Consider the following 12,151-nt stretch of genomic DNA (forward strand, 5'->3'; position numbering starts at 1 on the left):
ATCATGTAAAAATATAAATGTCTATGCAAATTTTTCACAAATTCAATACATGATGTTTTTCTTTCTAAAAAAAAAAAGAGAAACGGTAAAACATAGGGACACCTTCTGGATTGGCTAATGTCCTGCTATGTGCTATATCGACACAAGCAGTTTATGATTTTTTAACTTGTTAGCAAATACATTATGACTGTAAATATATATTGCAAACATATTTTTTTAGGAATTAAATGATTTTGTCTGACTAGTGGCAGATCCAGAAATTTTCATAAGGGTCCCACTGACTGCCCTAAGAGGGAGCCTGCTCCAGTCATGCTTCAGTGATTCCCTATATAATCAACCAAATTTAGCAAACAAAAGAGTGGCCCGGCAGAAAACTAGGCATCCCAATTTTTAGTAAAGTGCAATATAATTGATACATATAATGCTATAGATTATAGCCAATATAACTATAAAATGCACTTTTGCCATCTTCCTGCTTTAAATCCAGTCTAAACAAATATATCCCTCTATCTTCTATAGAGGTATTTATAAAATTTATCACCATATAGGTGGTTTGTTCCCAACCTGTTTACTCCAGAAGCCCACTATTATGTCGACCAAAAAAGAGAAACGGTACAACATAGGGACACCTTCTGGATTGGCTAATGTCCTGCTATGTGCTATATCGACATTTTTAACTTGTTAGCAAATACATTATGACTGTAAATATATATATTGCAAACACATTTTTTAGGAATTAAATGTTTTTTGTTTGACCTACGTCGAGCATGAAGACTATATCTTTGTGAAAAATAAAGACTGTCACTTGCATTACATACAAAATAATGTGAACATTGCTGTTTGGATGCAATAGGCAATAATGTACCTATCTTTTTTTTTTTAATTTTCCTCCCCATTTACTTCAGACGCCCACTTTCATGTCGACCAATGAAAATGTAGGACATTAAATTGTCCAATGAATAAGCGGCTTTGAACAAACTCACGTCCAGAAATATTGGTCTCACTAATTTGAGACAAGGGGAATTTTAGCGACAAGAAGCGTCGAAAAGTGACAAGAAGAAAAATTTAGCCCAAAAAGTTCATAATCTATTAAAACAAATAAATTGAAGAAAGTCATACAGTCTTTTATTTGTTATTTTGTCTCTATTTAAATTATGAACCGATTTCTGTTGATTGCTCTCACTAATGGGCAAATTGTGTTTGGCCGGGCATTATTATACAAGTTCATATTTTGATATCAATTTTAAACCGACATTTTATATGTTTATCTTATACAAATAATTAAAGACCAAACAGCCTATTGTTGGTGCGCATCAACTAACGCAACTTGGTAGTGACATAAAAGCTCTATGACGTTGTTTTTAGCCATAAAAAAAACGTCAAATTATAACGTCCTATTTCGCGTTTTTCACGGATTCCAACATGGTGTACGCTTAAAACTACGTCTTCCAAGAAAAGTGGAATTAAGCGTCGCACTGATACCTAGTGGAAATTACACACAAATGGACACAAAAGATACTACACTATCTGTAACCTCCGTTCTAATAAAAATAATAATGAAAATATAAATTTTGAACTCGGCTTTTTGCATTTGCGCCGATCTGCATTTCACTTTTTTTCTTTCACTTGCGCCGATTTTGTCTTTCATTTGCGCCGATTGTGTACAGGTAAATTATAGGTGAAAGTTATTTTTTTATTTATCATATAACCTCTTCCGTTAGCCAGTTGTACATATGTTATGAATTGTTAATTATAAAATGTATATAACTGTTGTCCTCTGCTCACAAAGGGGAGGTGGGAGTAGAATTTCGAACAGGATAAGTCAATTTAAAAGATATTTGTGCACTCTGTTTACATCCACTAAAATCACGAAGTAAAATTCTATTCACAGCATTTCAAAGCACCACAATAAAATCCATAAAAATGTAATACTAGTACAATGAATTATTATCTTGCCGAGAATTCATATGCCACACATCTGATATATTCCTTTCTTGTCATTTTATCTTTTCTATGCTTGTTGAACTTGCCAATAACGAAGTCCATCTTTTCTTTCTCGTGTAAAAACGAAGTTCTCGAATAATATGACCAAAATTATCTTAAACATAAGGGAACACTATTTATATCCATATAGTACCATGCAATATACATTCTAGGTTTACTACATGTACATGTATTTACTCGTATAGCAAATTAAGTATCGGGGCTAGTGATAAAAAATAAAATAAAATAGGCACTAATGAAAGAATCAAATCGGCGCAAAATTAAAGATCGATTTTTTTTTAAATCGGCGCAAATCTCGTACGCCCGTGTAACTTTACACTGGTAAATTTATATGACTAACGCTTAGAATAACTTAATGTGTGATTTTCAAAACTGAGTTTTCAGAAGGTTAGGCCGAAAAACAATACTTTCTAGAAGTTTCGATATACTGGCAACGTATGCATGTTGAGATTAACTTATTTCTTTAAGATTCTCGTAAAATAATGGTGATCTTGCAATGAAGTTAAATTTTATCTATACTGCTTAATTGACAAAATCTTATAGTAAAAATAAAAATGATAAATGTTCATTGTCTTTTGTCATTTGTTTCATTTCAAATTGTCTCAAGGAGAAATGATAAAGATTTCGCCTGATCTCACAGAAGCTTAAGGCAAAAAATATAAGAAATTAATATACTCAGTGAATGTGAATTAAAATAAAAATTTACGGTTTTTAAAACTAAAGTTGTTGTAAATTTAACTTATGACAAAAGCTATTGCTTCAAGAATAAGATCCAACATAAAATTTCTCACTTTCAAAAAGCTACAATGACCGGAAAGATTGAAAACAAATTTCGATGTTTAATGCCGGCAATCTATACATACAACCTTGTCTTTGTTTTAATTTCAAAAATGAGCTATTTAGATTCATAATATTTCATCCTGTTTTGAGAAATACTTTATAATTTTCAACGGAAAATTTTTCTTAGATTCTAAATCAATTTTTGAATTAAAAACTTATTTGTATTTTATATTTACTGTCTCGTTCATTCAAAACACATGAGGTAGTAATTACGGGGATCGTATTTTATGATAGGTTAAATGGATGTAAAACGTTTTAGAATCAAAAACTTTAATTCATATAATGCCTATAATTTTAATTTACTTATATTTTAAATATTCAGAAATAATGAATCCACAAACTAGATGGAATATTTTGTACACGCTCGTCTTAGTCGGGACACATAATGGTATAAAGAAGTCCGTCCGTGCTAATTTCTGTCCGTCTGTCAACAGTAGCGAAAGAGTGCGCTAGGGCGAAGTTCTGAAATTGACGCGACAAAAAAACCCCACACATCTAGTCTAATATAGTCAAATAGTCTGTAAGTTAGCCAGTGTCATCTTTCATTTCTCTTTTTATTTTCAATGATTTTGCTAATAAGAGGGAGAGGACAAAAACAGACTTTCCTTTCTAAAGCGTCGTAAAAGGTTATTTCGAACAATTTTTCATTCCGACGGATGGTGTTTCTGAAGGTTAATTTTGTGCGGCAACAACATCATGAGATCTGATACTGATACATACATGTGATCTCTTGTATAACCGGATAATAAAGTAGGTGAATATAGTTGTTATTCTTGATTCTTGGAAATTTAAATTTGGGTTTCAAACGTCCAATTTGCAATTTTTTTCAAACAGGACGCCAGCAAGGAAAACTTGTACTATGACGTCAGATTCAATGTTCTGAAGAAAGACAACTCTTTTCTTCAAAACGAACGAGAAAAAAACATGAAAATTAATCATAACGTTTTTGAAAGGTCGGTGATATATACATTTTTTTGCTTTATTTTGAAGAGTACACATGGCACTTTCCTTCTTGAAATTTTTATGAAAAAATCACTGGTAGATATTTTTTAATACTTGAAACGTTTTTCATTCTTGCGTTTTATTTTTGGCGGGAATGAAATAAATCATATTTTTTAAGATCAAAACAATAAGAGTCTTAAACTCTTGAACCTGTATTTGATAGACACAAATCTACTGTTTAACATGAAACAAGAATTATGATTGTAGGTTTGATATAATGGGATTTTTTTAGAGTTTAAATAACAAGCAAATATCATGTTAATTTCGGGAAAACACGAAACTGAGGTTGCTATAGTGACAAAACTAAGTCGGTGACCCCGAATTTTTTTTATCATATTTTGTTCCTCAAATCATGAAATACCTTCACACAAAATTTTAAGGAAACATCACTGGTAGAACTGAATAGGCTGTCAGGCGCGTAGCTGCCTTTACGCAAAAAATCTTTTGCTTGCACATTTTTTTCACAAAAAAAATAAAAAAAATCTAAAATTGAATTACGGATAGTTTTTAGTCTTTACAGATTATCGTGTCGGGCGGTGTTTAAAGCCCAAATATCTGATGTCGTCTCGAGCAGTGACTAATAAGGAACTATATCCTTCAATATTCGCAATCTTCTCAATTCTAGTTACAATGCCAGTAACTACATCAACTACTGAACGGTCATTTAGTGCATTACGGCGACCGAAAACTATTCCGTTCAACCATGGTACAGGACAGACTATCTTCGTTGGCGCTCATACATGTTCACAAAGAAATGGATATCAACACCGAGAGAGTTCTGCGATCATTTGCCTTGGCAAAAAATAGATATATTGACTTTCGATATTAATATACTTTAAGTCTTACATGCAGTATTAACATTTAATAATACAGGCTCAATACAATCACCTTGAAAACATCTCAGATTTATTTCCCTTACTTATAAGTCAAGACTTAAAAGTGGCCGTTAGATTTCGTATTCCTATTGTCCGTTCGTCCAAAAGACTGTTAATTCACCTGGGGTATCTGTATCCCAAATGACCTTCTACCGTTGTCGTAGAAACCTCTCCTTTGATTTGAGAATGACTTTCGTGAGAAACACTACGGATGTCTTGCAAGAAGCAGTAACTGCTTACCCTTCCGGAGCACCGGAGGTCGCCACATTGTTGTTTTGGGTCCGTGTTTTTCATCTGTATTTAGTTTTCAATGTTGAATGTTTTTGTTTCTCCTTTTGTGTCTTATCTGTTCCCGGGTTTGTCAATTGTCCATTGATTAACGCTTCGGTTGTCGACTCTTCCTGGTCTTCCCGTTTTATAAAATTTATTTTATATTTGAAAATAACCATGTTACTAATATAAGCAGCAAATTACGGAACTCACTAGACTTTTACTATCGTTTCATGAAAATATGGTATAGTAAGAAACAGATAGGGTAATTTTCATGTTCAAAGCAGTCACTGTAATTACTCATATGCCCGGAGCTTCATGGGGATTCGCTTCCCTGGACCACCGTATACGATGCTGCCCTGGATCCCCGACTAGGGTGCTACCCTGGACCAGTTGGGGACTTTGAGCGGTCCATAGCCTCCTCCCTTGTCGAATCACTATAAAGTCCACAAGTATTCACAAAATAGGAGTTTGGGCGTGAAGGAGTGATGTGAATTTCAAAAGAATGGCATACCGGGAAAATGCCCGAAAAAAGTAATCATTTCCTGCATAAAATGGTCCAAAAATAATTTTCGCCTCGCTTCGCTCGGCGATACTTATGATTGCACTTTATTTTAGTCCAGCTACGCCCCTGGCTGTTTGGTCTTTAACTTTCTTTGTAAAAAAAAATAGATTATCTTCTACATATCTTTGATAACTGGGATAACTCAGAGACATACTTACTATACATGTCTCTGGATTACTTTCCTAAGTAAGTATATAATCTTTATTTAAAGTCGGGTTTTCATATATACAATCACCATAGAACATGAGCTCTTTAACCGACTGAAATATTATAATATAACAGGATCAATCTTTAATTAGCAACATATACATTTACAGCACCGACATACAATCAATGCAAGCAGTACATATGAATAAAGAATAAATACAGAGCACATGCAACATATAAAGGCCATTTTCACGGAGGGCCCCAAGTAAGATTAGTGAAAACTAATTGGGTTACCCTCTTTAAACAAAGAGCTGCGCCATGAGCGCATGATACGCCCCTTTTAGCTCGGAAGTTCCATAACTCCGCAATGTCATATCAGAAATTTATAAAAAAAAAAAAAAAAAAAAAAAAAAGGGGGGGAAGCTTATTTCAATAGATTAAACAAGCCTACAAAGTTTAATGAAAATTGCTCAAAGCATTTTTGAGTTATTGTCCGAAAACTGGAAAATCCCCCATTTTTTATGAATAAAGTCCTAATTCTCAGAAACGTAAACTCTTAAATTTATAAAAATCGAAAGGGAGCTTACGTCAATAGATATAAACAACTCCCCAAAGTTTCATGATAATTAGTGAAAGCGTTTTTGAGTTATAGTCCGAAGTTTTGACGACGTATTCGTATTCGTAGACGGACGGACAACGGTATACCATAATATGTCCCGTAAACGGGCGTATAATAAAAGATATTATTATTATTATTATTATAAAGCAAAGCAACATATATAAATATATATATATATATAAACGCCTAAAAAGTGTACAAAACAACACCAATGATTAAAAAAAGGAAACATTAAATGTAAGTATGTATAAATATTTCGGATAACAGATATACTTCATCAGTATAATTATGATGTAAAATGAATCACACTGAATACTGATGCCGTTTAAGTTGAAGACTGTATTTTGTGGAGGTTTTTTTTTACCAATTGCAATTGCCTGGAATTTTTCTGGGACTGCCTGCATTTTGTTAGATGAGATCCATGCTGCTAAATGTTTATCATTATCCAGTGCCTTTTTCCAGTCTTTTAAAATAAATTAATAGGGTTGACTGACAGCCATAGCCTGATCGAAAAGCTGCAAGGAAATGGTGAAAAATATCATCAAAGTATTTAGAAAGTTGATTTTCTATGGCTGTTTCAAAAAATGTTGATAAAGAAGGTAGAACACTAACGGGTCTATAATTCACCTTTTCAAGAACACCATTTTTTGTGGATTGGCGCCACTTGATCAATTTTCAATGAGTCTGGAAAGAAGAAGAGGATAATGACAAATTTACAAGTTCAGTGATAGGTTTACCACAACAGGTTTAGCATATTGTAGTAGTTTTGGCGATAAACCGCCTATACCCGTCGCCTTTTTTTTTACATTTATTTCACTTATACTCAAGATACAAAGTTTTCATCTACAGGCTACAAAATAAGTTCATTTGATGTTGACCTTGCGTATTTTTGTGTAATGGCTTTTATACTTGGATGTTTTTCGTTAACCCGTATGCTATTGTCACCAATATTTTTGGCTACATTGACAAAAAAGTCGTCAATCTCAGATAATTATATATTGTTGGTATGTTGTGATTTTTCTTTCTTCCAGGAATATGGTTTCTTTTTGACTGGTGCAACTTTTGTTTGTTAGAAATGGCCAAAAATCTTTCGACTTGGGACTCTAGGAAGGATTTATTTTGGACTGTTTTTTAAGTTTTGTTACATGATTTCTTTGTGTCTATATGGTTGCCAGGTCTTGCTGGTATCAGAGACATTGTATTATATGTCTCTGCTGGTATTAATTTTGTTTAAATTTGTTGTGAACCATTTTCTTTGTGTATACTGCAGATTTATGCTGTTTGTTCATGTAAGGTATTTGTTTTGGCGTATATATTTTTACTGTGACTATTATACTAACTATTAGTATAATAGTCCCAGATTTTTCCTATAATCAACCAGGCCGATGAACATATTTTTTATATATACTGTTCCCAGAATTAACACATGAGTAAAAAAACAAACTCAACATTCCCTATTTTCTCGAACAAATGTCAGTAAGATGAAATATTGAAAATCACTTTAATGCATGTTTATTTACTTGAATTTTTATACGCTTAATTGGTTTTCTTGTCGCTTTTTGACGCTTCTTGTCTCTAATATAGTGAGACCCGAAACAAAATCCCAGAATGCCTAGCGTAAATAGTTTAGACATGGCGCCGACTGCTGAGGTAAACTCCAATTATTGTTGACTTTTGTGGAATTTTCATTGTATTGACAAAATTTTGACAGTGTAAAGGAATTTAATTTTGAACATAAGGTATTTTAACATAAATCTATCGTCTACCTGTTACTGATATAATCTTATGCAGAAATTAAATGACCCAGAAGATGTTGTCATGGACATTCAAACGTTGAATATTAAGGGTTGATGTGTAACTTAACTATGGATTTATAATAATAATAATAATAATAATAAATTCTTTATTTAAAGAGGGTAACTCAATTAGAAGTAGTCTAATTTTCATTGAGGCCCTCAAACAAAATACATGTAAACAGTTAACATTCATGCATTCGATTCATACAATGTACGATACATTAAAATACAATATATATTACTAGTATATACACAATTCAATCATTCAAACATACAAATGGCAATAAATGGTAATAATTGGTAAAGTTTTGATTAGTTTTTCTTATTCATACAATAAAAGAAAGAAAACAAATTATTCAACTTGCATAGAATTTTCAAGAAAATGATTATAACAATGTTTCTTAAATAATTCCACATTTCGACAATTTTTTATTTTGAGTGGTAAATTATTCCATACCTTTGTTGCAGAATAATGAAAAGATTTTTTATAAAAATTTGTGTTTGGTCTTGGAACAAATAGATCATTATTAGAGACAGATCGTAAGTTGTGGTGTTGCACATCATTAATATTTAGCATTGTTAAGTAATCAGGTGTTAGTCCATTTACAATTTTATACATTAGAATTGATTGTTGGTATTTTATTCTTTCTGTAAAAGATAGCCATTTTAAAGATGAAAACATAAAATTAGATGGAACAGAAATATCGCATTTAAGTATAATTCTTGCTACTCTTTTTTGAAGTTTTATGATTCTATCTGAATCTTTTTGTAATAAATTTCCCCAAACTGAACTACAATAGTCTATATATGGTAGAATATATGCATTATAAAATAGTTGTCTTGTGTGTATAGGCAAATATACTTTAATTTTAAACAAAAGTGATATTTTAGATGAGGTAATCTTGCATATACGATCAACATGATCCTCCCAGCTTAAATTTTCATCAATGTCAATTCCAAGTAATTTGAAAGAATGGACATTTTCAATACATGTTTCATTGACGGTAATACATAATTCTGATAGTTGTGTAAGTTTTTGTTTTGAACCCAATTTCATACACTTTGTTTTTTGTGCATTTATTTTCATACTGTTATTGTTACACCAAGATTGTATAGCATTTAAATCATTTTGCAATATGCTGTTTATTTTTTCAATGTTTTTATTATGAAAATGCAATGTTGAATCATCAGCATATAAATCCATGTCGGATTGTTTAACATAAAGTGGTAAATCATTTATATAAATTAAAAATAACAGAGGACCTAAAATAGAACCTTGAGGCACTCTATATTTTACAAACGATTTATCAGATTTAATGTTAGCGTATTGAACTTCTTGTTGTCTCTCAGACAAATATGATTTTATCCAATCTATCGAATGTTCTCCGATATGATAAAATTTTAACTTTTCTAAAAGTATGGCATGGTTAATAAGGTCAAAAGCCTTACTGAAATCTAAAAATAATAGATTTGAGTTTCTACTACTGATACAACAATTAAAGTGTATTGTATTGTATTCCTTGGTATTTCAGTTGGCACTATTAATAGTAAAAAGTATTTAAAAATTTTAACATGTTTGGAAGATCCTCATAACTGGGTATCCTACCGTAGTCTATAATCGGTCATCATGTCGGTTCGTTCGGACTTTGTTATTGTACTTATCACACAGGAAAACTCTGCATTGACGTTACTACGCTGATAACAGCATCAGCGTACAAAATAAGTGCAGAATACGTTTTTTCTACTCTTTTATTAATAAAAAAACATTTCTAAAGATAAGTTTTCATTGTTATTCTAAAGTATTGTACAAAAATGCTAATTTTCTAATGGTCGTTTCAAACCTGACTTCCGAATGCCTAAAAACATTCCAACACTTCAGAAAATCCCTCTTCCAGCCTCCATTGCTTTGTTTACATTCAATTAAGCGTCATCAATCTTAATGGCAGACCAAACAGGCCAAGCCAATGGTATTTCAAAGAATTTCAAAATGACAAGTACCTTACGTCTTTATGCGATTTTCCCGCGAAAAAAGTATCCAAAATGAAAGAAAAACTTTGGGAAACAAACGATATTCATGCCATTTTTTTGTTCAGGAATATAGAGTAGGTTAATAGAAAACAATATACATACATGTATGTATTTCATAAAAAAAAAATTGGTTCAATATACATGTAAAGAGATCGATATTCTGACCATAAGTAAATATTCTTATAAAATTCCATTGACGTCAAATTTCATGGCTAATAATGAGGTTTCCTATTGAATAAATCCCCAATTTATTTCAAACTATTTCAAAGCATTATCATACAAACAAATAATATAATTGCTTTATACTAAAAAATCAAAATTGACAAGAGAGCAATTTGATTGGATATATCGATTCAATGTGTCACATGATTTTGACGCCATTAGAATTTGAATGTAAACAAACCGGGTCAGCTGCTTCAGTATGGAACAACATCGTACATTCAGTGACTGAGAATCAATTATGAGTAAACAAACTTGACAATACACAGTAATAAAAAAACAAAGCTAAGTCTACAGAAAAATAAAATAAAAAATGTCCTTAAGTGCACAACTTACCATCATTACGGGATACTACTCCTATTTATAGGTATTAGTGTATTACTATTAGACCCCAAATCAATTTACAGTGATAACATATTGTATTTTGTAATTCATTATCATTTCATGTCACAACATTCATTTTAATGACAACATTTTCTCATTAAGACTTATTTTAAACCTTCAGTTCATGACCTATTAGAAAGGGGAACAACAATTTCCAGAGAACTCCCAAAAACTATATGAACCTGAGAACCATTAGATATTAACCAAAAACTCGATTATTTATGGTTTAAAGCTGCTTTTATTTTTATACGTATTTGGTCGTATATTGGTATGACGTTGGCGTCGTCGTCTGGCGTCGTCCGGCGTGGTCCGAAGACACATTGGTTTTCACACTCTAACTTTAGTTTAAGTGAATGGATCTCCATGAAATTTTACCATAAGGTTCAATACCACGAAAGGAAGGTTGGGATTGATTTTGGGGGTTATGGTACCAACAGTTAAGGAATTAGGGGCCAAAAAGGGGCCAAAAATAAGCATTTTTGTAACTTCCAGACAATAACTTGTGTGTAAGTATATGGATCTCTCTGACATTGTACCACAAGGTTCCATATCACAAAGGGAAGGCTGTAATTGATTTTGGGGGTAATTGCCTCAAAATTTTAGGAATTAGGGGCCAAAAAAGGGGCAAAAAACAAGCATTTTTCTAGTTTCATGACAATAACTTGTGTGTAAGTGTTTGGATATTTCTGAAATTGTACTACAAGGTTCCATATCACAAAGGGAACCTGGAATTGAGTTTGGGGGTAATTGCCCAAAACGTTTAGGAATTGGGGGCCAAAAAGGGGCCAAAAATAAGCATTTTTCTAGTTTCCAGACAATAACTTGTGTTCAAGTGTATGGATCTCTCTGAAATTGTACTGCAAGGTACCATACCACAAAGGGAAGGCTGGGATTGAGTTTGGGGGTGATGAATCATAAGGGGGTTCAAAAAATTTGGGGGGGATTTTTTTTTTTTCTTTTTTTTTCTTTTTTTCCTTTTTTATTTCTTTTAAAATTTTCCATTTTAAGTTGGTTATTTCTGATTAATATTTAAAAGCAAATAATAATGATATGGTAGGAGATACACACCAAACAGGATGTGTAAATTATTATATAATAAGTATTGTGCAATAGCAAGAAATTTTCAATTGCACAGTATTGCACAATAGCAAGAAATCTTCAATTGCACAGTATTGCGCAATAGCAAGAAATCTTCAATTGCACAGTATTGCGCAATAGCAAGAAATATCCAATAGCACAATATTGCGCAATAGCAAGAAATTGTCAATTGTACAGTATTGCACAATAGCAAGAAATATTCAATTGCACAGTATTGTGCAAAAGAAGATACTTCGTATAAATTGCTTATTTCTTGATCAATTTCAATGGGGTTTTATTCTTGAATTCTTGGGGTTCTTTAATA

At 32.1% G+C, this 12,151-nt stretch overlaps 1 protein-coding gene across 2 annotated transcripts in view; it reads left to right on the plus strand.

The window, feature by feature from the left end:
• Positions 1 to 7,936: 7,936 nt before the first annotated feature.
• Positions 7,937 to 12,151, plus strand: part of LOC127725492 (intraflagellar transport protein 52 homolog) — a 33,968-nt gene continuing 29,753 nt past the window's right edge. The window contains exon 1 of one of the 2 annotated variants that reach the window (XM_052232515.1): positions 7,937 to 8,061. Coding sequence is in view for 1 of the 2 variants with exons in the window: in XM_052232508.1 (XP_052088468.1) it covers positions 7,955 to 7,972 (18 nt within the window). In the remaining variant the exon portion in view is untranslated. The remainder of the gene's footprint in view (positions 8,062 to 12,151) is intronic. The other variant, XM_052232508.1, reaches the window with a different exon arrangement.

Source organism: Mytilus californianus, unplaced genomic scaffold, assembly GCF_021869535.1.
Source record: "Mytilus californianus isolate M0D057914Y unplaced genomic scaffold, xbMytCali1.0.p SCAF_1, whole genome shotgun sequence".
Taxonomy (NCBI): domain Eukaryota; kingdom Metazoa; phylum Mollusca; class Bivalvia; order Mytilida; family Mytilidae; genus Mytilus; species Mytilus californianus.